Source organism: Balearica regulorum, chromosome 9 (genome assembly GCF_011004875.1).
Source record: "Balearica regulorum gibbericeps isolate bBalReg1 chromosome 9, bBalReg1.pri, whole genome shotgun sequence".
Lineage (NCBI taxonomy): Eukaryota > Metazoa > Chordata > Aves > Gruiformes > Gruidae > Balearica > Balearica regulorum.
This window is the reverse complement of record NC_046192.1, coordinates 20642682-20667861: the sequence shown is the minus strand read 5'-3', so window position 1 is coordinate 20667861 and position 25180 is coordinate 20642682. Positions and strand designations below refer to the sequence as shown.

Below are 25180 nucleotides of genomic sequence, written 5' to 3'. Positions count from 1 at the left end.
CTGTCACTCCTTTCCACAGCCGGCCCCTCTCCCCTAGAGGTTCTCCACTCACCCCACACCTCAGTAACCCCTCATGCAGCAGCAAACCCACTCCACGAGCCCTCAGGACTCCCGAGCTACCTTGCCCCACTCCACCGAACCCAGCAGCCTTCCCCTCCACCCTCCCTACCTCATCTGCCCTCCCAGGCCTCACCAGCCCGCTCCTCACACCTCCCCACCTCGCTACTCTCCTCACACCGCCGCTCCCACGCACTGCACCTACGCTTGCTTACTTGTTTGCCCGCCCCCACTTCCTGCCTCAGGATTGGATGTCCGCGGTATGACCCCGCCTCCCGCCGGTTGCGATTGGCCTTTGCGTCCGAGCGGCAGTTCGGCGAGGCGCCGCGCAGTGGGAGGGCGAGCGATAGCGGCGTCGCTATTGGCGGGAAGGCAGCGGCCTGCAGGTTAGGCTGAGTGGCCGGCGGAGAGAGGGGCGAAGGCGCTATTGTTGCTGGATCGCTGAGGAGAGAAGCCGGCAGATACCGGGGCCGGGCAGCGCGGCGCGGGCCCAGCGGCAGCCATGAGTGGCGGCGTGTATGGGGGAGGTGAGTTCGGCGCCGCCTCGCTTCCCCGTTCTTCCCTTTCCCGCCCCGAGACCGTTGAGCTCGGCGCCGTCCTGTGAGGCGGCGCGTGCAAGCCTCCCCTAGCTGCTTCCCGCCTCCCCGCCGCTCCCTCAGGCCCCGAGCGCGGGGGGGGGGGGGGGGGGGGCGGCCCGGCTCTCCCACAACTCCGCAGCAGAGCCGGAAAGCTCCTGGTCCCTCCGTTTCTTAGACGTGGGGTGGTAGCGTGTTTGAGGAAGAGGAGGAGGCTGCAGGCCTTGTTTATGTCCCTCCCGGCGTCGTTTCGCTGAGATGCTTCCCCCGGAGACCGGCCAAGCCGTGGCCTTGGGCTGAATTAGCGCTGCTCGGGTGCCGGGTGGCCCGAGGAGATCCCGCGCTTTGGAAACTGGAGTGTAGTTTCCTTCCAGAGCACTTCTGCACTCCCTTCCGTGAGGACTAAAGCCCACATGTTTTGTTTCAGAATTTGTTTGGTTTTTAGTTTTTGGGGTTTTTTTGAGGGCGTGCAGAGCACCTCAGGATCGGGGCCCACAAGGATGAGGGCACTTCATGGTGGGGCAGCCTGCACTTACATGGTGCTTTCAGGCCCACCTTTCTAATTCTGACCACTTCTGGGAGGTCTGAGCTCACCTGGCTTTGTGTGACTGTTAAGTTAGTACTTTTGGAAAGCTTTATCTTGTAATTTATTTAGATGCAGCTATGTTCTCCTTCTGTTAAAATTCCCCTTTTTACCTATGCCAAAGGAAGGTATTGCAATGTCCCAATTAAAGCCTATCTGTAGTCTTCTAATAGCTCTCCAGCAACTGGAGTTCTGAATAGAGAAGTTTCTCCTTACCTTGAAAAAGATGCCTTGACTTGCTTTTCTGCTTTTGCAAGCACAACAGACAGTGGGTAGGGAAAGGTCAGGTTTGTAGTAGAGTGTAATAATTATTCACTATCTCTTTGTTAATAATCTTTTCAGATGAAGTTGGGGCTCTTGTTTTTGACATTGGCTCGTATACGGTGAGAGCAGGCTATGCGGGTGAGGACTGTCCAAAGGTGAGAATCTGTGTGACTCAATGGAAATGCAACATGTATTTATGCCTTAGGTCTTGTGTGTTAGTTACGAGTTATCAGAATATGCTGGGGTTTGTTCTGACTGTATTGTATAAGGAAAGCTCTGAATTTATGAGCAAAAACCCACCCAAACCATTAGTAATTCTCATATACCGCTTACCTTTTGCCTTACAGGTTGATTTTCCAACAGCCATTGGTGTGGTGCTAGAAAGGGACAATGGCAGCACTCTGATGGAGATAGATGGTGACAAAGGCAAACAAGGGGGCCCGACTTACTACATAGACACCAATGCCCTGAGAGTTCCAAGGGAAAATATGGAGGCCATTTCACCTTTAAAAAATGGAATGAGTATGGTGCTCTGTCTTTTTCTACCTGTTTTTAAAATAGCATTGGTAGGCGGCAAAAAGTCATAGCTTTCATGTAAACAGCTGCTATGTAAGGCAATGGAAGCCATAGGAATGGACACCAGATTTACAAATTGCATGAAGTATAGTTGGTGTAGTGTTAGTGGACTTTCAGCATAATTCTTTAAATGTTATGATCATGATGATTAGATAGGAAGAGAATTCTGCAAAGCTATTAAAGGAGGCGTATGTCTGCTGAGGATAGCTTTTGACTAAAGAGCTCTACACAAAATAAGGCATTGGAAAACCTTCATATATTTGTGAAATGGAACAAAACTTAGAAGTAACTAATCTGCTCGCTTCAATGTTGTTACAGTTGAAGACTGGGATAGTTTCCAGGCAATTTTGGATCACACTTACAAGATGCACATTAAATCTGAAGCAAGTTTGCATCCTGTCCTTATGTCCGAAGCACCAGTGAGTAAACGCGGCTTTGCATTTTGTTAAGTCTTAACTGTATCTTCTTGCCCACTCTACAGGCATTAGTCTTGGACAAGTCTGACATTGGCTTGTAGGTTGTGAGTGTTAAAACTTAACCACAGAAACAACAATTCTACAGTACTTTGCCGGGTTCTGTGAAGTAATCTGTTTAAGAAAAACATCTGAAAAAGAAAATGATTCGACATAGCTTGCATGAGTTCTGTTGGTATTTACAATGTGCTATTGGTTTTTATGTACTGAAAGGAAGTAAAAATTAAAAAAAATAATCTCATTTTACTGCTTGGAAAAATAGAAAAAAAATGTTTGGATGTCTTATTATGTATTAAGTTACTCTTAATAAAATGCTATTGAAAATCTCTCACATCATTCAGCCTTACAACTAATATTATGTGACAGAGAGTAATATTTATAATGGAGAAGTTTTAATTTTTCTGTCTTCATTTCTGTAAATGGCCCTGTAAGGTAAGTGGATGAATACAAATTTCTGGGTAAATATGTAGACAAGGTTTCTGTCGTTTAATAATGCTCAGCATTTGAAGGGCAGATCTTAAAGTAAGAATACAAAAAGTAGGCATACCACACAAAAGTTATGCCTTTATAAAATCTTATGAAAAGGATTTTCTTTTCCATTATTCCCTTGTGTTGAATTGTAGCTTGTGGACTATGGATGAATTTGCAATTGTTATTTCATGTTTGATGGCTCAGTGGGTGTCTGAATAGAGGTTCCCATTAACATTGTCCTTACAGAACTAATCTTACTTTAATGTATTTGCTTGGAAAAAACTTCACATTTTCAGTAATGTGTAGAGTATTTGATATATATCCTGGCTTAATCGCAAGTACAGTAGAATTGTAGGAAGATACCTTAGAAACAGGAAAATATAGATTCATTTTTCTTTCATCTGGGCAAGTTATTTCATGTTCCTTTTCCGTTGTAAAATGGGCATGTTACTTATTTTAGAGAGTTCTTTGAGAGACTGATACCGGAAGAGCTGTAGAAGTGTAAAGAAATCTCTGTTGTAACAGTAAAAGTATGTATCACTTAATTCTGTGTGATAGATAAGCATTAGTATATTGTAGTAGAATTGGAATTTAAAAGGTTCTAAGGAAGTAAATTACTAGAAATCTGTCTCTCTAGAATTTTGATATGATTTGAAACCGTAGCTATAATAATTCTAGTTACTTCTTTATGATGTTAGCATTCTTTTAGTATGCTCTAATGGTCATCAAGATAAACATATCTTCCTTTTTGGTCACTTATTTGTGGTTTGTTTTTTTTTTTTTTTCTTCTAGTGGAATACTAGAGCAAAGCGTGAAAAACTGACCGAATTGATGTTTGAACACTACAACATCCCTGCTTTTTTCTTGTGTAAAACTGCTGTTCTAACAGCGTATCCTTTGGAATGTTTCACCGCTTCCCCTTGCCCCACACCAGGAAATTACAGTAAACTTATTCTAGACAATTCCTAGTATAACAGCATGTATAACTTTTCTCCTTTCAAATTATTTTTTCCATTAACATCTAAGGAGGAAGTAAACAAATTCTGTTTCTGAACTTTAAAGCTTTAGAGCTCAGTTTTTAAGTTATCCCAATCTGACTGTTTTCCTTGGAGACGATGTCGTCTTTTTTTTTTTTTTTAATCTTTTTTAATTTTTTTCCCATTGTATATTGGGTAAGAATATAACGGACCTGAAATAATGTTGTCCAGACTACTAAATACAGACATTAGAGTTTGAAATTCCCAGAGCCTTCAGATTAATATTTGTAATTATTTTAAACTAATAACAAGGACTAACACATCAGGGTGCTCACTCCTAGTTATGCTCTAATTGTACGGCAATTTTATTTTTTTTTCTAAAGTGAAAATTACAATATTTTCCGTAATCGTTTTGGCTAGTTTTGCTAATGGAAGATCTACAGGTCTCATTTTGGATAGTGGAGCAACACACACCACTGCTATTCCAGTGCATGATGGATATGTACTTCAGCAAGGTAAAAATTTTCATGGGTAACAGCATTGTAGTATCAAGGTCGACCTAGCTTGCTTTCTGCTTTTACAGTTTTATCATTGTTTTTAAATCTGTGTATCCTGTTAAATATGAAGGAAAAAAACCCCTAAGAGTGTTCACTGAAATAATTTATTGGTAGAGTTTATTTGTGATTTTGGTACTTTCCAGGTTGGTGGGGATTTTATTTTTGTTTGTTTTTTGGTTCCCTTTTGTCTTCTAGGTATTGTAAAATCACCACTTGCAGGAGACTTTATTACTATGCAGTGTCGGGAATTGTTTCAGGAAATGAACATAGAAATAATTCCTCCCTATATGATTGCCTCAAAGGTGAGAATGTAACTTTGTTTAGTAAGTGTTTGCTTGAGGAGAGGCTGAAATGGTAACTGATGATCGTGTTTCCTACAATATCAGGAGGCAGTTCGTGAGGGGTCGCCAGCAAATTGGAAGAGAAAAGAGAAGTTACCCCAGGTCACTAGGTCTTGGCACAACTACATGTGTAATGTAAGTAGGTCATTTCTCCCACTCTCAAACTCCCCTAGGTGTCCCATAAAGAAGTTTTGTTTGCAAGTAGATCAGGTTTTCCCCTTGGAGAACTAGAAAATCTTTAAAAAGTTGGTATTAATTCTATACATTCTATAGAATTCAAGACTGAAATTCTTATAACCATATTATTCTTAACTCCATAGTGTGTCATTCAGGACTTCCAAGCTTCTGTCCTCCAAGTATCAGATTCAACCTATGATGAACAGTACGTTCCTGTTTTCCTTCTTGTAAAATTAATTATCAGTTGTGCATGGGGTGCTTAGCCTGTTCATTGCTGTTGGCTGGTTTTATTACAGAAGAAATTTTTAGATAAAAACTATTTCTGAAAGTAGAAATACAGTGTACATCCAGGTGGTGATTTTTTATTTAATATTACAAGATGTATGTGATCATAATAAATGTTATCGAAAGTGTAAGTCAGATCAGTCACAATATTCCTGTTGAAACCTCAGTTTATAATGTTACTTAGATAACATCCTGTTTCCATAGCACTTTGATATGTTGCTTTCTGACTGATGCTCCAGGGTAGCAGCACAGATGCCAACAGTTCATTATGAGTTCCCCAATGGCTATAACTGTGACTTCGGTGCTGAGCGTCTAAAAATTCCTGAGGGATTGTTTGACCCTTCTAATGTAAAGGTAAAACAACTATGATATGGAGTAGTTGGAAGGCTTTAAACTACTAGATTATCACATGGCTTCCTTTTGTATGATGTTCTTAATTTCATGATTTGTATGTGTGTGTTTACAATGGGTGGGTCTCTTGGGTGTAGAATTTGCCTGTGTTGTATTAGGGTTGGGCAAGTGAAGGATGAAATGTAATTCAAAATGGGTGGTGATGAGCTCAATGGGAAAATAGGATTTCTTTTCTTTTTCTTTCCCTAAAATGCTTAAGCTCCCTCTCTAGTAATACTTGTAAATTCAACTCATCTAGGGCTCATGTCTTGCTCTTTTGAAGTGATGATGTGTAGATTACTAATTTTAATTCTAGGGTTTATCTGGTAACACGATGTTGGGTGTGAGCCACGTTGTCACAACAAGTGTTGGAATGTGTGATATAGACATCAGGCCGGTAAGTGTTAGTCAGATGTGTATTATTTTAAGGCATAGCTCTTTTTGTGCGGAAAGAATTTTTGGGGAACTAGAACGTTGTTGATGAAGAAATGTGGATTTCCTAGGATAATGATAAACACATTAAAATCTCTAAGTCTTACGTATTTGTATATAGAAATATGCACAATTACTGTTTTGTCTTAAAAACGCTAAATCAGGAAGGTTTTTTTACTCGGTGTTTATACCTATATTTAAATAGCTAATGTCCAGATTTTGTGGCTGTCACTGCATAATGTACATTGGAGTGGCTTCAGATGAGCATTTTATGTTCATAACTTTTTGACTGTTGTCTTCAGGTTTTGGGGCATGGCAGATATACTTTCTAGACATAAACAATCATACGGAACTTTTGCAGAGAGTAGAAGGAAGAAAAGAGGTTTTAAAGGAAAAATTTGGTTTTAAAACTATATTCTAAGTTTCTCAAGTGTCATTTTGAAAATACTCAGCTTTGATATGGACTGCATGGGGGTTGTTTCAAAAATTTTTCCTCTTAACTGGCGTTGTCAGGCTGGCTGAGTAGGCCAGGCATGATTTGTCTTCGCCAGCTGCAGTGTGACTGAGACTGTAAACTGTTGCAGTGCTGTGGGGTTTTCCTTTGTGGTTGGAACATCCAGCTGTAAGGAAACCAACAGTTCAGATACAGGAGGCATCTGTAGGTGTAGGGTTCTCTATAGTAGAAAATATTGTGTGAAAATATTTAGAATCATTAATCACATGGCGTCTGTCTTCCTTGTATAGTTTAATATTAAGTTGTCTTGAAATATTTTTCAAGCAGTTAAAAAATTTATTGGATTGGGAGAGGTAATACTGTTGGTGTGAAGTGATGCATTATTGCTGTTGATTGTATTTATTTGTGTGCCCTTCCTCTATGCTGTGAAACAGTTGTTTTCAGAATGATTTCAGAGTTAGTATTGTAGGTTTCTTATTCTCTTTTTAGGGTCTCTATGGTAGTGTGATTGTAGCAGGAGGAAACACTCTAATACAGAGTTTCACAGACAGATTGAACAGAGAGCTGTCTCAGAAAACTCCACCGGTAAAACAACTCTTTAAATTACTGTGCTGAGTTACATATAATTTTGCTTTTCTGCCGCATAAATGGACAAGCATGTGTCATAGCTTTGACTTTGTTAGGAACCGAACAGCTGAAGAGATTTCTGTGGGGTAAGAAATCTTGTCCTTTTCTAAAGAAATAAGTCTTGAAAAGTTCTTATATGAGATGACTTCCAGCAGATATTATAAATGCTTTCTGAATATTCTAATTCGCCATTAATGTATTAATAAATTACACCTGTGCTCTTGAGAGCACATGTAGCTTATGATATTTCTTGAATATTCATACTCAAGAAAAAAAATGTTCTGCTTGTAGCAACTCTGAAATCATGAATGTTATGAGAAACTGAGCAAGATAGTTGTTCACTGCTTCTTGTAATAGCTGAGGAGGAACCCATTGAAATTCAGATTTTATTGCTACAAGACATTTTGAAAGTAAAAGGAATGAATGGGTCCAAAAAGGACTAGATGAATTGCGTTCAGCGAAGCTGACATTTTAGTCTCAGTGCACATTTTAAATAGCCCAGTGTTGGAGATGACAATATGTACTGTGAGTAGTATTGCTCCCTACCTGCCCTATTTCTAGCCTTAAGCAGTTGCTGCTGCGCCCTGTTGGGAGGCCAGATAAAAGCCACGAGTGTTCTGTTCCATTATGGCTGTTATTGAATTCTAACTACAAGGCAGATGAGCATTATTGCAAGTTAAATAAAATTGACCTTTTTCACCTGCTTGTTGGTATGTACACCAAGTTTCTTGTACTGTCCTTCTCTTGTCCCTACAAGTCACCAGCCTACAATTTGTCTGAGTGTTCTTTCATTTTACCTCATTTTCTATTCAGAGCATGCGCCTGAAGTTGATAGCGAACAACACAACAGTGGAGCGGAGGTTCAGCTCATGGATTGGTGGTTCGATTTTGGCTTCTTTGGTTAGTAAACCTGTGTTACTATGTTCCCATGCTAAGCAGTGCTGTCACCCAAAAATGTAATTCCATGTATGTGTGTATTGCAGAGTTTGTGCTACGGTAGCAATCCTAATCTTTTCTATCCTTGTGGTAAGGTGAAGGGAATCTATTTAAAAAACAAGACAAGATGAGCTTTTCCAATCAAAAAATAACTTGCCACATTCTCCTGTTTTCAATGGCAAGGTGCAGGCTTGAAATATGATATCTAGAAATTACATGTAGGTTGTATACCATGAAAGTAGCAAACCTGTTTCTGCATCATATTTCTGAGCTTAATTCTACAAGTTACTGAGTACTGAAATGGATTGTGGGGATTCATTTGGCAGTGTGGGAAAGGGAGACTGACATCAGCCTTCAGTACTGCTACTTCTTGCCTTTAGTTTAATCGCTAGCAATATAAAACTCAAAGGAAAAGGTAGTTAAGCAGGCCGTTACATTACTTCATTTAATGTAATGACTTGCTTGGTTTTCTTCCTAAGAAAAGCTAATCGTGTTTCACTTACCCTTCATTTGTCTTCTGATTTATTTTTTTATTGTGTGTTTTGTTGTTTTGGTTTTTTTGTTATTTTTGTAGGGTACTTTTCAACAGATGTGGATTTCTAAACAAGAGTATGAAGAAGGAGGGAAACAGTGTGTAGAAAGAAAATGTCCTTAAGCCTCTTACTGTGAAAACTGCTGCCTGCTCAGTGCTCCTTCTGTTTTATAGCTTTAGCATACTCAGGAATGGGATGGACTCTTTTTTGTAGAAAGTTTATATTGGATCTTTTGCATAATTCAAGTTCCATTTTAACAAACCTTAGAAATTTTGAGAGACCTAATTGGTACTATCATAGAAAAAGGATGTTTACATCCCTTGTAAAGCAATAATTCATGTAACAAGCATTTTATAATTTTGTATAAATGTCTATTTTCTCTAGTATCTTTTCCTGGGAACAGCTTTACAGGTTAGCTAATAGATAGAGGTATAACCTTGCAAATGCCCATGCAAATTTATTAAAAAATCTCTTGTCTACTTTCATATATTAGTCTTCCTTGCTGGTACTTTGGCCTTAAATTGCTCTTACTTCTCTCTTAAAAAATAAAATTTGGTCTTTTATATTTGAACAACTTTGTGAGTACCTGGAGAGAAAGTCAATCTTCTGTTTTAAAAATGGAAAGTTTGTATTTAGTGATCTACTATAGGTGACTCAGTTCAGTGTAAACTTTTACTCTCTAATGAAAAAGTGTTGCATTCCATGAAGTGAATGTTCTATTAAGCACTGGTTTTCTAATTTTCTATTACGGAGCAATTTCATTTCAGTAAACAATCAGTGCTTTCCACCTGATTTCTAAGAATGTATATAATGCCTTTGTGATACAGGCGAGAAGCAAAACTTGTTTGAGCCAGGGAAGTTAAGGCAAAAAATTGTCTCTGCAAGAGAATAGTCATAGAAGACCCTCAGGATGTGGCTTGACATGTTTACAGGGAGCTGTAACTTGAAGGGGCAGTCACTACTTGTTTGCTGCTGGTTTACCTCCCTCACTTGACTCATAGCAGGGTTGAGAAGTGCCTACATTTTGTATGGGAGTGTGTGCTCAGGGTCACAGGAAGTAGGATGATTATTTTTTCAGCAGGAACTGGCTGTGAAGATGCAGCTCTATGTTGTAGTTAAGCTTACTTTTAATGTACAACTCTGTGATGTTCTGTATTGGGACACAATGAAGTTTTGCTCCTTATTTTAAAAGCTGGGGAAAACCAAATAGCATTTGACTGATTTTTTTAAAAAAATGTAAACAGTACTGCTACTTTTTTCATACCCTAAAAGACCTTGTGGATAAATAATGATGAGGCCTCTAGTTGAAAGCAGTTTCACATTACCTCCACACAATAAAGTAATTTATCAAAACAGCCTGCTTGTGTCTTATCATGATAACCACTAGTTTGCTTTTGAGACAAAGTTGCTTACTCTAGATTTTCAAAACTATTGACAAACCACATTTCTGTGCCAAAATGAGGCAAAATGTAGTCAGCTACAATGGGTGGCAGAAGTTGCCAGCTACTGTCATACCGGAAGAAAAAGTCTAGTTTGCATTCAAGTAGAGTCTGGAATGTCCCCTGGTTTATCAGATTATGTTGCATAGCACACTTGCTTCCTGAAAGACTAGTATTTGTGACTTTGTTCTACTTAGCCTCATCTGAAGGCTAAAACCTTTCATGAAGTATTTACCATCAGCTGAGAGCAGTAACTTTCTACTTCAGTTTCACAGACTATTACCAGTCTTCCTACACTTTGCATACTGCAAAAAAGCATTGCACAAATGTTTGCATTTGTCATAGGTATCTAGAAATGTAGGTAGAAAGACTGCATTGTTAAAAGTTCACATGCTAAATATTTCATAATTTCTAACAAGCCAACTTAAAGCAAGGAAAAAGTTCCTTACAGCAGACTGAAAACTGTATTTTCCCATGCTTTTATGTAGAAAGCACATACCAGTAACTCAGATGATCAGGGAACAAAAGCTCCTATGTGAGCTTCAGAGGCTATCATGTTTCTGTCTGGTTTTAATACATACTTGTTAAACTAAACCAGGTAAATATTATCCCTACACTTCTTATACTTTGATCTGGTAGTCACTTACTGCTTTTCACTGTTAATGATGTATGTCTCACTTATTATAATAACTGGCTAATACATCATTTTTCAAGTGTTTCTAGAAACAACTGTTAGGATTAATTTGAGTTAGGCACCAAAGCTGCTTTTTAATTCCAGATCACAAGTTTCATTTAGGTCAAACATGGGATTAAAAAAAAAAACCACCGTGGAGACTCTCAGGAATGCTCAGTCAAGTTGTTCGCTGGTTTCAGAACTTTTTTCATGTTCTAGTCACAGAGATACTCAACCAATTGCTTGCAGCACTCTTCCGGGATGTTACTGGCTCTGAGATTTTACAGCAAGGTGAGGGAACTTTCTTTCCAAGACCTTTTGCCTCGTTCTCTCTAGGTTTTGTCTTCTTGCCTTTATACATAAAGATTTTTCAAGTCTGAGCCTGAAATAAAGAAGTCCGTGTGGTTAATTTCTAGATAAGTTCAGAACATCCTTAATGAGCTCAGCCCCCTAATCAAATAGAGGCTCCCAGCAATTAACAACTTCAGTATTAAGTTGCTTGCGATAAGCAAAAATGCCTGTAAAGCAAACTATTTTTTTTCTTCTGCTTTTGAATTCTACAGAAATTCAACCTCTGGGAGGATCTTAGGTACTCTGCATGTAAAATTACTTTTACAGTGCAACTTCATAGATAACTAAATCCCTTAATAACTAAGATGGGAACAGCAAAAAGAAACAGAGCAAGCTGTAATTTTAAAAAGCCTTATTTTCAGTCTGCTAGCTTTAAAAAAAAACAACAAAACACAACAAACCATGAAACAGGATTATTACTATTTTTCCCTTGCCAAGTGGAATAAGGAGGACTGAAGAACAGAACAGAAAATTTTCAGTGTCAAAGAACTTTTTACCTGATGAAGCGATTCACATGAGGTAAGTAATAGAATTTCCTTTTCTTGTATTTTTTGTTCAAGTACCATGGTATTGGCCATTCCTTGTAACTGTACCTGTTAGAGATAGATAAAAGTGATTATAGAATGTATACCTTTTGTCTTCGTTCTTGGATTCTGCCAGTTAACTTAGTTACTGTACAGTGATAAAGTGGTCTGACCAGCACATTGCAGAATTTGTATGTGGGTATTTACTTTCCACTCTGTTATTGGCTTGGTTTGTAACTCTACAGCTCAGCGTCTTTCTGTAGAAAGTGGTCTGCTTTAAGAACTGTAGATGTTTGAAGAGAGTGCCCAAGATAGATATGGATTCTCTGCATTTATATTTTAAAGTTACTCCTTCACAAGAAGACTTTCAAAAGCTGATGTGAACAAACTATGTGTGAAGAGAGTTTTGTTTCTACTACAATTTTCTTTTAAATGCCAGTGTCTGAGTGTCATGTCAAGTGCAAATCTGCTTGAACATAAGTCTTTCCCTCTAAATACATACTCAATTATTTCTGTTTGGGGTTTCTCTTGCATATGGGCTGCACAGATGGCTTGTGCAGACTCAGTGCATCCAGATTGTGTCAGACCTACTATTATGTGTATTGCAGAGTTTCTGCAAGTGCCTAAAGACCATTTCATGTGTCTGCCCCTCTCCCCCTGCTTTAACTTGGGACTAGACTCCAAATAGATGGGCAAACCCTTCTTTGCAGGCAATGTCTCCGAGCAGAAAGATATACAGAAGCCTTATCCTTAGAGAGGTAAATCTAGTGGTTAGTGCACCTAGTATTCTGCTGATTTATATTTAATGGGTAAACAAATGGCTAACAACTGAAAATTCACAGTTGTTATAATGTGTGACCTTCTGCTATCTACACTGTTACTGCAGAGCTGAATACTATAATTAGTGCTTTAAACACCAGTATGATGAGGGTAAAATACTGGTTAATGAAATAGCTGGTCCTGCCAGAACCTTTAGCGTTGTCACCTGAAACTTTCAAGAACTTGTAATAGCTGAACAATAAATAATTCTAAAGGTAGAAGCTTCTAACAAAGTTAAGTATCTGCCAAGACTAGCAGGGAATTCCAACAGCTGTTTACGTGGTCTCATGTGATACTCTGGGTGGTGCACTCAAAACACAGCTGACCCCAGTACATGGATTTTGCATTATACTTAGGGGATGTCCTGATGGTTCAACTTGAACAGTACTCCCTAGTTCGTTCATGTTTTACAGTATCATTGTAGTAACACACATCCTCAAAGTAGGGAAATCATATTAGTTACATGGAACTAATGTTGTTACAATTACTAGTAACAATTGCCATTGGATTATTTAGCAACAATTGTAACCACATTAAAAAATAACCACAGGGGGCACACACACCACACACGCACCCACCCCCCACCCCCCCCCCCCCAGAAACTCAAGAAGCACCTGAATGCTGATGAGAAAACATGTTTCTTTCTATACAATATATACATCCTTTCTTGATTAGATAAAGATTTTCTGGTAAAGAGACATAGTACGAGAAAAATTCATACATTCAAAACAAAAATTCTCTTTTCCATACCAGTAGGTGCGTCCTAGGAAGTCATGTCTCCACTCACCAGGTACTGGTTTTTCATGGCCAGTTTGTAAAAGCCTCAAAGCAATTTCTCTTTCTCTGACAACCAAGTCTATATTTTTCATAGATCTTTCTACCTGGAAATAGGAAATAGTTTCAGGATGGGCCAACAAAACACAATGCTGACAAATTAAAAGATCTTAAATGAAGATCTATGGCAAAATGTAAAGGAAAAGTGAAGGTTAAAAATACACTCAAAGGTAAAATACACTAGGGAGTTCCATCATGAGTAATCTCACAGTTGTGCACTGACTGAATGAAACAGCTGAATTTGGAACAGTAAAGAATGGGTGCTTTAAAACCCTAACTTACAAGCAGAACAGATACGAAATAACTGACCGTCTGGTATTTCGTTAAAGACTTAGAGTTATAATTTTAGCTAGTATGAAAAAGTTACCTTTTTTAATCTTTCTGGACTTGGCATAGGCTTGAGTTGTCGTTTTGATTCTTGCTCTAAAGTTAATAGCATGTTTTTTTCTTTCAGTAGGACATACCTAGATCAGAAAGCACAGAACTTCAAAAATAATTTCTAGATGCATTGGCAGTTATTCACTCGCTACCCTGCTGGATAAAGCACAGCTGTCAAACCTATAATCCCATACCCTACACCTGCTAGCTCCACAATAAAGAAACAGGAGGATAGTGATCAACTGGGGAAAGCTCAGCAGAGGTGGGCAGGGGAGGGCTGATGTACATGGACACAGGGGGAGAGTCTGAGGGAAACAGATATACTTAACCTGGAATAAAGAAGGCTGAGGAGGGAAGAGGGTAACACTCAATAGTCTTCCACTACAAGACTGTTCTTACAGGCTCACAGCAAAAGGACAAGATAGAGCAAGGAAAAAGCTCTTCACAGTAATAATTAAGTACTACTTTAGGCCTGGCACAGGTTGCCTAGAGTGGTGACACAATCTCCAGCCTCAAAGTCTTTCAAGATCTGGACAGATGCAGCCCTCAGCAACCCGATGGAATGCAGTGGTTAGCCTCACCAGAAGTCATTTCCAACCAAGTCTGTCCTGCGGTTCAAACTCAGCCTCTTAATACCAAACCTGAACTCTTTGTACTGGACACAACTATCACACGACCACCTGCAGTACAGCTTTTGTATTTGAGCAGTACCAGAACTTGGGCTGCTCCAAGCCTAGACCGGGCTTAAGCACACAGAGCTGTATGGGAGACTAAGTTTACAGGCTAATAAGTTCACTAGCTGCATTTTAATAAAGTGTGCAGAGCTGCTTTGAAAGAAGAGGAGCTAATTCACTAAAACTTACTTACCAAAGTTTGTGCAAGTCTTCACTACTCTTGGCCCTTAGCTGCTTTATATCCCATGCATCCCCTGTAAAAAAAAAAATATTAAAAAATAATCAATTTAATAGAACCAAGTTCTCTTATTCTGAAAAAAAAAAAGTGTCTATTTGCTTTCATAAACGCAGAATACACACAGAAAAAATAAAATTAACAGGCACATGTGTAAGTGTATGTATGTACATATACATATAAAAAAAATAAGTTTTATGTAGCTATGCATACTTCCTATAATGCAAAAAAATAGGTCAGATTCCAGCTAAGCACAAGTGGCTCAACAATCACTATCAGAAAAGCGAAATATAACTCACCAGACTTTACTGTTTTTTCTCCCCAGTTTCTTGGATCATCAAAAAACTCTTCCAGACCTTTACAAGACAAAGTAGTGTGCAGAAACTTCAACTGATGGAGGGGCTCAGCTTTGGCTAGGTTCTTGTGGAACAGATTCAGCATCAATCTGCATAAAAATTAGAAGGAAAACTACATATGATAAGAAAAATAATATTTGGCTAAATGAGAATGTTTCTTTCACTCACAAAGGCACAGGTCCTACAGATGAACACGACAGCCTTGGGCAAAAGATGCGAGTTCAACACTTCATAAAAATGTCAGGTCAGTGTTTTCTCCTCTACCTCATCTCATTTAATTATCATTTCACTATACTCAGAGATATACAAGAATTTGAGAAATAAAATAAAGACTAAGTTTGAGCTACACTGTACAAAAATACCTCCTTCTCCAACGGCTTTAACTAAATGGCAAAAGCAGTAAACACATGGTATAAACACAAAAACCCCACGCTGGAAGCAAGATGACTGCAAAACAGGGGAACCCTCAATACTACGTTTACACGGTGCCTTACAACACAAGCCACTGCGCAGCCCTCAGCCCAGGTTTCAGGAGCCAGGACACCCGGACAGCCAGCCTGCCTCCCGCCAACGCGGAACGCGAAGGCCGCTAAGGGCGGCTCTCCTTCCTCCCGGGAACGGCGCTACGGCCCGCAACGCGCCTATCCCCACCCGAACCGGTTCCTGAGCCTCAGCCTGCCCCGCTCCGGTGCCTACCCGGGGAGGCCGGCAAGTGTCGAGCCCGGCCGCGCTCCTGACAGCCGCAGCGCGGCCGTGAAGCGCCGGCACAGAGCGGCCATCGCCACAGCGGCCGCCATGACCCCAGCCGCCCTTCCCACAATGCCTGGCGCCGCAGACGGCGGCCCGCGAGGGCGCCGGAAACAGAATGATCTGCCCTTTGCCAAGATGGCGTCTGTCTAGCTTCACTCCGCCGTGGAGAGCGGCGCCGCCGGCCCCGCCCCCGTGCCAGTTCCAGCTATGGCGGCCATGAGCTTGCTGCTCCGGGCAGCGGTTGCCTGGGGAGCTCGGCGGGCGGCGAGCGGTGCGGCGGGCGGTGCTCGCCTCCCCTGGTTTGCGGGGGCCGCCCGCCTCCCCGGCACCGTCGGTAGGGCCTCGGCGGCGGGAACGAGGGGGGCGGGTGTGCCAGGGGCAGGGTGACCTTGGGGAGCGGAGGAGAGGCGCCCCCCTGAGCAGAGGGGCGCGGGAGGCCGCTGGGCCGCCGCCTCAGGGAGGTTCGGCCGGTGCGGGACGGGGGCCGCGGGGCGGGTGGCTCCGTTTCGGCTCCGCGGCTCGGGGCGGTCGCAGGGCTCGGGCCTTTCTCGGCTGCCGTGTCTGTGGGGCCGGGGCAGGAACACGGAGCTGGGCGGCCGTCCCGTTACGGGCTGCTGCGGCTCTTCCTGGGCTGAGCAGGTGTAGGAAACCCCTCCCAGGTGCGGGAGGATCCCTCCAGGGGGGCCAACACGGTTCTCCGTTCCTCTGAGAAATTACATTTCTTGGTTAGAACGTGGGTCAAAGCTGGTGGCAGGCCAGACGTCCTGATATACTAATCTGTGAATTTACTTGGCCATCTATAATGACATTCAGCGATTTATTGGCTGAGACTTCCAGGTAGAAATAGATCTATGTCTAAAGTTGGAAGAAAAATAAGTTCGTTCTAGCAAATTAGGAAATGATGTCAGGCAGGATTTTAGGAACATCAGTATCCTCCAGAAAACCAGCTCGTAACTACTCAGCTGCTGTTGTATACCTTTTTTTTACACCATGCATTGTTGACCGTATACTGGCACAATCACCAAAGGGGGAAAAAACCATAATACTTTGGTTCAATTTTCAGCTCCTGTACGACATAGCAGCAGCCACGGGAAGAGAATGTTTATTATCAAGGCAACAAGTTTTTATGATACTCGATTTCTGAACTTGTTGGTGAGTTAAAAACAAATTTATTACATTCAGTATAATATTCAGTATATATATTCCTCCCTTGCAAATGGCGTCAGAGTGTCTAAAATCCAATTTTATCAGTTGTTTACATGACAGCGTCTAAAATGTGGTTGGCACTATTCACATAAACAAGAATTTCCAGTCCTCCTCCTCCTAAAGAAGTTTTTGTCATATGTTGTAAAATCAGGGCCAGATGAAGTAAAAAGATTGGCTAAATGGCAAAGATTGTGATAGGTACTTCACTTAATGCTGTAGCAGCATGCTTAAATTATGTGTCTCTGTTCATATATGAGTAGCCTACAAACGCTTTCCACTCCATCCTCCGTTTTAAAATGTATTAGGTTACTCTTCTGCAGGGTTTGTCTTCAGTTACCTAAATTAGATTAGACTTAGGAAGCCTGACCTGAGTTCGACCCCTAAAAAGCTAGGTTTCGGCTAAAGCCTATTATGACGGGTAACAGCCAACCTGATACAAGTCCCTTTGTGTGATCAGGGTTCCTTTATCTGTCTTCCACAGTTACCAAAGCCAGCAGTGGTTGTATTTGTGTTGGATTATATTGCATTGGTGTTAGTGCCTCGTTACAAGTGAATGCTGAAGCCAGTCATCACAAGATGCTGAGACAGCATTTGGGGAAAGCATTACTGTCTGCTGCTGCAGAGTCTGACCTCTCTGGGAAATTCAAAGCTGAACTAAATAGGCTCATGGACTGACACAGCATCACTGTTTCTGTATTCTAGTTTGTTAATGAACTCATTTTAAGCAGCAATCTGTCGACGACCCTATCTAACGTATGAATGCAAATCTAAGAATTATTGGCTGTTACATCACTTTCAGACTAACCTCACCTAAATTTTGTCAGATTTCTGAATTTCCCATACTGTTTCTTTTTCTTTTTATCCCCTATACAGAGATTCTATATATTTCTGACGGGAATACCTGCGGCACTATTCATAACATATGTCAACATCTTCATTGGTGAGTGCTCTGTCATGATTAAGCCAAGTACACAGTCAAAATTACTAAATGGAAACTAAGCGTACTGGATAGAAAAAAGAGATCTTTTGAGACTCGCTCTTCGGAAGACCATGAAATCGGCCTAACAGTTCTGGTAATATTGTATAAGTACATAGAAGATGTTCCTGGTATTTTTATTTTTCCTTAGTTGTTGCTTTTTTAAAAAAGCTTTCTACATTTTTAAAAACTGATAAAGTCCATCTTTTGACAGTCTTTCAAACATCATGAGGTTTAGTGAGCAGTTCTCCTGTATTCAAATGAGGAATCTGTATTACCTTGGTTTACATACTTCTTTAAGAAGGCTGCATACACTACAACTGTCCCTTTATATCTAGCAAAAAAGCCAAAATTCTGCTTGGCAATAGGTGTTTTAAGTCTACTACTGTAATAATATGGAATTAACGTAATAAAGAAATTAGGAAAAATCCATGCTTTCAGCTCATACACTTTAAAGGGCATTTCTGTGGACTTGATCTTAGTTATTTCTTCTGTATAGCTGCTAATGTCACCCTTTTGTTGTGTGGCTTAAAGTCTGTGAGCTAGATACAGGCAGTGGGAAGTGTCTGGAAAAATTACAAGTCCAATTTTTCTGAATAGAGCTCAGATCGAGGGATTAAATACTCTCCATGTGAAATAATGATCTTTTCCTAATGTGAAAGGCAGATATAAGGTACGACAAAAAAAGTACTTGAATTAAATGTTCCTTTCCTTCTTTCCTTGTTAGGTGAAGCTGAACTTGCAGAGATTCCCGAAGGTTATGTTCCAGAGTACTGGGAATACTACAAAGTGAGTGTAACGTGTAAAAGGGTGGCATGGTATGGATGGCCTTCCTCTTGATGATACTTTTGGGAGTAAAATGTGTGGAGTATGATAATGAGGATGGCCATATCCCTGCCATTGGGTGTCAGTGTAGTGGAACTCAAATTGTGCAATTATGATTTTGGTGAACTTGCTTTTTTTCAGCTTTACGGAACATGCGTGTTGCTGTAGGAAATCTGTTTATTGACACAGGTAGATGCAAATGATCTGTAGCTTTATGCAAGTAAACTGCTGAAGCTATACGCCAAGAATTCTTTTGTAATATTCCTGCATAGTAAGAACAGTCTTCAGTTCTCTTTATTCTTAGCATGCTGGTTTTGTCTTTGTTTCTTGCTCTGGAACTACAACATCTTAAGATACTGGAGTTTAAAATGACATTACTTTCTTTTGTATTGTTTGCTAGTTGTTTTGAAGTCCAACATCACACATGCTTTTATATCTAGAATTGAGGACTTTTATAGTCAGAAACTCAAGGTTATACTTTTTTCATTTCATTATATTTTCTTAAAATTAGTCTCTTGCTTCTTGCTGCAAGCATTTTTTTGCTTTTGATAGGAAGTAATTAAATTCAGCAACACTATTATGACTGTTTCAACTCACTTAGACACTTGTTCCTAGTGAAATGGCCTCTATGTGGAAGCAAAACTTCAAAATGTCACTGATTACAGTAGGAGGTTTGGAATGTGTTGCTATGATTACAGTGGCAGTTCAAGGAACTTTACTTCAACAGAAAGAAAATAAATGGCTTGTCTTCCATTAACTTCTAATTTTTCTACAGAATAGTAATCTGCAGGTTATCTTGGTATTAAAATGGCAAAAGAAATACAGCTTTCTAGGGTTCTGGTCTTACAAAGCATGTTTTTAACTTTACTGTTATGGTTTGAATGGCAGCACCCGTAGTGTTGATGACACATTTTCAGGACTGGGAACAGACAAAATTAATTAAGTTATGATGACATTTCTACTTGGAAATTGCATGAATAATCACTGCTTTTGTATTTTCCAGCACCCTATAAGTCGCTGGATAGCTCGTTACTTCCTTGACCCCCCTGAAAAGAACTATGAGAAACAGATGGCTCTGCTTGATGCTGAAGCGAAGAAAACTGAACTGAGGTATGTTACATAGTTGAATGTTTTAAAATGCTGATACATACTAGAGTTGATTGTTTTATTTTGGTTAACCTGCTGAGTTGGATGCTGACATAACATGCTTATTCATGTGTTACTCAACTCGGAGTGCTTGCTGTGCTGGCTGGTGATGAAGTGGAAGTTACAGTATCTGTAGTCCCTGCCTTCTCGGTATTAAGATTACCAGAACTGGAACGACCCAAGGGCAGTCTTGTAAAACAACAGTGTCTGTTCAAAACAGTTCATGTTTAGAAAGGTAGAGCTCTGTCTTCCTGAGTCAGGAAATGGACAGTTCTTTTTGCCTCTGCTAATGCTCATAGCTTAATTGAGTAGCTAAAAGACAGTTTACAGGACTGGTCATGTTCCTTGTTGCTGTTGAAAATGTTGTAGGCAGCAATGACATTGTTGTACTGAGTTTATTTTATACTTAATCAGAGTAAACTGTGGTGGTAGAAGAAAGTCTGAGTTCTACAAACTGTGACTACTGGGACCAAGACAGCATAGCTCCTTCTACCATCACATTTACTTCTGATTTTCTTGCTCCTATTTAATTTTAGTTGAAAGCTGTATCAAAACTGTCTAGCCCCTTACTAAGCAAGAACCTGTGACAGAAGTCCTGCAAGTATTTTATTACTCTTTTGTGAGATGACTTGCTGAAAAAAAGAAGGATGTAATAGCTCATGCTTTAGTTGAACCCTTCATATTTTCATGTTACCTATGTTTCAGTAGTATTTATAAATCATAGATGCTAAACTCAGTGCTGTTGTCAGTAACGTCCTGACGTTAAACACTGATATGTGTATGATCAAACCCAGTAAACTTCATGTCAGGTGTGTCTGTTGCTCTTTTCTTTAGGCTGATGGAGTTGGAGGCACGCAGACTGATGAGACACAGGGGAGATGGACCTTGGTATCATTATGAAACACCTGATAAAAATCTTATTGACAATTCTATGAAATCCACACCTGACAATTAAACAATTTTAAGACAGTATGCATGATCTTAAATGCATACTGACAAATTGTGACTGAGCTAGGTAATATACATCCTGCTGTTCGCTGATGGAAATGAATAAAAATAAACAATATTTGTGTTGATTCTGATAATTTGAAAGAAACTGTGTGGCAATTAAGCTTGTATAGCTGTTGAAGTTATTAATCAGAAAAAATGCCTTCTGTCAGTTGCCAACAATTACACCTTTTCTCCAGAACATCAGTGTAGAATGGGCTTTGTGACCTAATATACGTAAAACGAGTTGTTAATGTTAGTCTTCATTGTGTGATTTCTAGTATTTAAAGTTTTACATGAAAGGTACAAGAAACTGTAAGGTTTTTTTTCTTTCACAATGCCTTGTGTCAAATAATTTGTGGAAGATGAACTAAGAAAGAAAAATACCTTCAGATCTTTGGAATATTAGGATTATATCTGCCACTTTAGACAAATACATTCTTTCTCATTACTTGTACTCTAACTCATCTTTCACTATTTTTTCCCCAACTTGCATATTTTTCAACATCTGCTATCATTTTCTCTGCATTATCTCAAAAGTTTCTCTCTTTAGATATCTGTTAATACCCTTCATCCCAGATAGTGTCAGCCATGCTGCTCTTCCTTTATTAGTTTTGTCACCAGTTTTACATTTTTTTCCTCTTGTGTATGCATAATTTATGCTTGGTGCTCTTTCATTTTCTCCAGTCTCACTTCCTATACAGTCTGTGTATGTAAAAGACTTCTTAAACAGACTCTTTAAAAAAAAAAAAAAGCAAACAAAACAAAAAAAGCAATCCTCCAAAACACCCCCAAAGATGACTGACTTTGTGCATCTTTCTGAACTGGACAATTCTCTGTGTAGATCATGCAAAAAGTGTTCTCTCTGGAACATCTTTCTACATTGTTCTGGGGGTTTTTGGTTGGTTGGGGTTTTTCTAATAGTTTGTTTTTAAATGAGGTTTAAAAGCATAATGGGTGCTTTTGCTATGATATATGCTTCCTATTCTAAATGGCAATAGATGTAAACCAGAGCCACATACTCCCTTTGTGGCAGAAAGGAGCTTCATTGATGAAAACACAGTCAGTGCTCAGGAATATGTTAATATTTCACAAAACTCTTACTGAGGACTACCTACCATTGTCACGTAACTTTCATATTTTAAATATGTATCCATGCCAAGTAGTTGTGGGGAGGATAATCTTTAATTTTAACAAGGCTTTGGTTGTATTACCTCAGATACCTCTTGTATTTTCAGAAGACAGAGGTGCTTGCCTAGACCTCTGACTATCTACACTGTCAGATGTAGGAGTAGAAAGCAAAGGAAAGGTTCTTAAACATTAAAAAGTGTGTGGTGCATATAAATTCACATTTTAGTGACTTTTACAGGATTTTGTAAGCCTAAGTCTTTCATGTAGTCTTGAAAATACTCCCCAGTTCCTAGGCTGAAGTCTGTGCTCTGTCATGTAAAACTTCTCATGAGAAGGAAGACTCTCAGTGGACAAATATTAAACTATTTTCCTAGTAACTGCTGTATATCTAACATTTTCAGCAATGTATTCAAGTTATGGATAGTGTTGCTAGAGAGCTTTCTACTTCCTTTAACAGGCTTAGTAAGAAGAACAAGGGAAAAATAGGAAACTGCTTATTGAAGATTGTTATGAAAGGATTGCTAGGTGTCTGAAGAGCAAGAATCAAGCCAGGGAGAATGGTATAGGTTGGCATTAGTTAACAGGTTTTATGGATCATCTTGTCACCGCTGGGTGAACAGATACCATCTTCTGCTGTGCAATTACACAACTTTTCGTACATGAAAATGGAAGTCTTGACAGCAAAATCTGAAGGTGAAAACTTCAAATTTTATACTTCCAATGCACTTAGCGCAGAGAGGCCAGCCACATAAGTGATTTTGGGGATGGTAACGTCTTCCTGGTATCATTTAGGATTACTCAAAGGCTTCTTTTCCACAGTGAACTGGAATTAAAAAGTAAAGAAAAAGAATTTATATAAACAATGAAGTAAAAATTTGCCATCCAGCCATTATTGACCAAGAACAAGTTAAGAAATATGTAAGGCAAATAAGGTAAGTTGCACCTGAGGACATCCACTCACATATCTGCTGTGCAGAGGGTACTCTCTTTATCTGGCAGACTTTTGCCACTAGAGGGATGTGTTTCCTCAGGTTCTACTGGCCATGGCATTCCTCTGGTTTTAAATCCCTCAAGGGAGCGATGGAAAGTGCCTCTTACAGTTTGTGACCATAAACTATCTGTCCATACTCAAAACTCCCACTTTTTAAAGGCAATAAGCCCAAGTCCCTTAGTAACCCCGATCATCTTGTGGTTTCAAACTATCAAAACACATAAATTTATTTCTTCACAATAAGCAACATTGCATAAACTGCTTTAAGCAAAGGCTGCATCTGCTGTTTCCTAGCACTGCCAAACATTAGAAAGACTCTGATTGATTTTGTGTCAGTGCTTTGACTTGTCCTTTTAGTTTGAGTCAATCTTTCAGGTTAGATGGTTTGTATGTCATCTTATAGCTCTTATTGTTTATAAATGCTGAGTTAATCATAAGAGAAGCCATTAAAAAAGTACAAAGCCTTCTCAGGCAAAATACATTTGTCTAGTGGCCCTGTATTAACTTCTGTTTTTTATCCAGCATCCAACAATGCTCACAAGTCTTTGATGTAACATCTAGTCTTGAGTAAGTCTCAGGCCATTCCATTGACATCATAGTCTGCTCTCAGTATTTCACATTGTTCCCAGCACTTGATTTTTTGCTAGAAAAATTGCTGAGAACAGACTGCACTGGTCTGCTCACTCTCACAGCCTATTTCTTCATAGCTGGATACAAACTTATTTTTCAATTCTGTTGTTAATTGAGATTTTACTAGAACCACCATTGGAAACTTTGAGGTAAAAGGTGGCTCTAGCAAAAGTCACATCACCTGCATAATGTGGACTATAGGTGGAAGGCTATTCACCTACAATATACATTATCATTTTTAAATGGATCAGTCATTTTTTTAATCCTGCTGTTGTCAGGCATATGCAAGAGTTATTAGATATTGCTTGAAATAATATAATTCCAGTATTTTTTCCTACAAAGTTACTTCACTGTATTCCTCCTTCCCCTAACAGTATTCTTTCAAAGTGAAAATCAAAGAGAAACACCACAAACGCCAAAAAAAAAAGGTCATTTTAAGCTAAAGGTACTGTCCCTCAGGACACCAAATCTGTGTGTGGCTACTGGCACTGCCGCAGACTTCCTGGGGCATCCTAGCCTGGGCATTCCCGCTGTCTCCCAGCGGCTCGTCCCTCCGTACCAGCGTGCGCTGCTTGTCCCGGCAGGTTACAAACCGCCAAAGCTGAGAATTAGTATATATATAGTATTTAATTGCTTAAAAAAAAATAGGGTATTACTACTCAAAGGGGAACCTGCTCTGAGCTACATGGGAGACCAAGAAAGGAAAGTCTCCATCTTCCTCTCATGGAAATCAAGGTTTTCTGGTAAAACGCGTGAACAAGGGTGCGCGGTCCCTCTCCGGCCCCGCCTGCAGGCAGAGCCCCGCGGAGGTAGCGCGGCGCCCCGGCCGCACAGGGCTGCGGTACCCCTCCGGATCCCCGGGGCCTCGGCGGGGAAGCGGAGCGGCCGCGCGACGCCGGCTGCCACCTAACGGTCGCCCGTGGCACGCGCGCAGGGCGGGAATCACCTCAGGAGAGCGGCCCCGCCGCCCCAAGGCCCGCGGCCGCCCCTGCAGGCACCTCTCGCCGCCCGCCGCCGAGGGACGGGCGGAGGCCGCGGGGAGCCGCCGGGCGCGGCCCGCCCCCGCCGCCCTGCCCCTCCCTCCTTCGCTCCCTCCCTCGGCAGGACCCCCGAGTGCCGCCGCCGCTGCAGCTGGTGCCGCTCCCGCTGCCATTGGATTAAAAATAGCATCTTCCCTCCGCCCCCCTTCCCTCAGGCCCGGCTCCTGCCGCCGCCGCGCCCTGCCCCGGGCCCGGCTGCCCCTCCGCCTCCGTTGCCCTCGCATTGCCCGCTCGCTGCCGTCGGCCGGCCGGCCGGGGGGGAGAGAGCATGCAGCGGGCCGCGCTCTTCAGCGGCGGCGATGCGCAGATGGCCGCCGGGGACCTGGGCGAGCTGCTTGTCCCCTATATGCCCACGATCCGGGTGCCCAAGTCAGGGGACCGGGTCTACAAGACGGAATGTGCCTTCTCCTACGACTCGCCTGTGAGTGCAGCGAAACCGCCCCCGGCTGCCTCCGCTCCCCTTCCCCGCCGCGGGCTGCCGACCTTAGCCGGCGCCCTGCGGCAAAC

At 40.9% G+C, this 25180-nt stretch overlaps 4 protein-coding genes across 6 annotated transcripts in view; 3 read left to right on the top strand and 1 right to left on the bottom strand.

Moving 5' to 3' along the window:
- Positions 1–412: 412 nt before the first annotated feature.
- ACTL6A (actin like 6A) lies at positions 413–10063 on the top strand. Of its 2 annotated transcripts, none has more exons than XM_075761510.1 (14): positions 413–584; positions 1558–1634; positions 1827–2001; positions 2374–2474; positions 3792–3889; positions 4397–4491; positions 4729–4835; positions 4920–5009; positions 5195–5256; positions 5576–5690; positions 6043–6123; positions 7102–7197; positions 8053–8139; positions 8750–10063. In XM_075761510.1, the coding sequence occupies exons 1-14, from the start codon at positions 560–562 to the stop codon at positions 8828–8830; spliced, it is 1290 nt and encodes a 429-aa protein (XP_075617625.1). In that variant the 5' UTR covers positions 413–559; the 3' UTR covers positions 8831–10063. The 2 variants fall into 2 exon arrangements, with proteins under 2 accessions (XP_075617625.1, XP_075617626.1); XM_075761511.1 differs by lacking the exon at positions 413–584 and adding an exon at positions 689–1027.
- An 846-nt stretch (positions 10064–10909) lies between these two features.
- On the bottom strand, positions 10910–15831 carry MRPL47 (mitochondrial ribosomal protein L47). The gene is made up of 7 exons (XM_075761497.1): positions 15688–15831; positions 14935–15080; positions 14594–14654; positions 13716–13812; positions 13265–13395; positions 11669–11764; positions 10910–11202 (listed from the first exon to the last, which is right to left on the bottom strand). The coding sequence occupies exons 1-7, from the start codon at positions 15786–15788 to the stop codon at positions 11085–11087; spliced, it is 750 nt and encodes a 249-aa protein (XP_075617612.1). The 5' UTR covers positions 15789–15831; the 3' UTR covers positions 10910–11084.
- A 61-nt stretch (positions 15832–15892) lies between these two features.
- On the top strand, positions 15893–20990 carry NDUFB5 (NADH:ubiquinone oxidoreductase subunit B5). The gene is made up of 6 exons (XM_075761498.1): positions 15893–16075; positions 16805–16893; positions 17821–17887; positions 18651–18712; positions 19752–19858; positions 20729–20990. Exons 1-6 carry the CDS (start codon positions 15949–15951, stop codon positions 20847–20849), a joined length of 573 nt encoding a protein of 190 aa, XP_075617613.1. The 5' UTR covers positions 15893–15948; the 3' UTR covers positions 20850–20990.
- A 3649-nt stretch (positions 20991–24639) lies between these two features.
- The window catches only part of USP13 (ubiquitin specific peptidase 13), a 53193-nt gene continuing 52652 nt past the window's right edge, over positions 24640–25180 (top strand). Inside the window, exon 1 of one of the 2 annotated variants that reach the window (XM_075761495.1) lies at positions 24640–25094. In XM_075761495.1, coding sequence (XP_075617610.1) covers positions 24942–25094 — 153 coding nt within the window. In that variant the 5' untranslated portion in view covers positions 24640–24941. The remainder of the gene's footprint in view (positions 25095–25180) is intronic. The other variant, XM_075761496.1, reaches the window with a different exon arrangement.

Excerpts from the sequence above, each read along its gene's own strand:
- ACTL6A (XM_075761510.1), top strand. The coding sequence starts at position 560 with ATGAGTGGCGGCGTGTATGGGGGAG. Across the intron at positions 585-1,557 it reads TGGCGGCGTGTATGGGGGAG|ATGAAGTTGGGGCTCTTGTT; the intron begins GTGAGTTCGGCG and ends TAATCTTTTCAG. Across the intron at positions 7,198-8,052 it reads TGTCTCAGAAAACTCCACCG|AGCATGCGCCTGAAGTTGAT; the intron begins GTAAAACAACTC and ends TTTTCTATTCAG.
- MRPL47 (XM_075761497.1), bottom strand. The coding sequence starts at position 15,788 with ATGGCGGCCGCTGTGGCGATGGCCGCTCTGTGCCGGCGCTTCACGGCC. Across the intron at positions 15,081-15,687 it reads ACACTTGCCGGCCTCCCCGG|ATTGATGCTGAATCTGTTCC; the intron begins GTAGGCACCGGA and ends ATTTTTATGCAG. Across the intron at positions 13,396-13,715 it reads GTCCAGAAAGATTAAAAAAG|GTAGAAAGATCTATGAAAAA; the intron begins GTAACTTTTTCA and ends TCCTATTTCCAG.
- NDUFB5 (XM_075761498.1), top strand. The coding sequence starts at position 15,949 with ATGGCGGCCATGAGCTTGCTGCTCCGGGCAGCGGTTGCCTGGGGAGCT. Across the intron at positions 18,713-19,751 it reads AGTACTGGGAATACTACAAA|CACCCTATAAGTCGCTGGAT; the intron begins GTGAGTGTAACG and ends TGTATTTTCCAG. Across the intron at positions 19,859-20,728 it reads GCGAAGAAAACTGAACTGAG|GCTGATGGAGTTGGAGGCAC; the intron begins GTATGTTACATA and ends TCTTTTCTTTAG.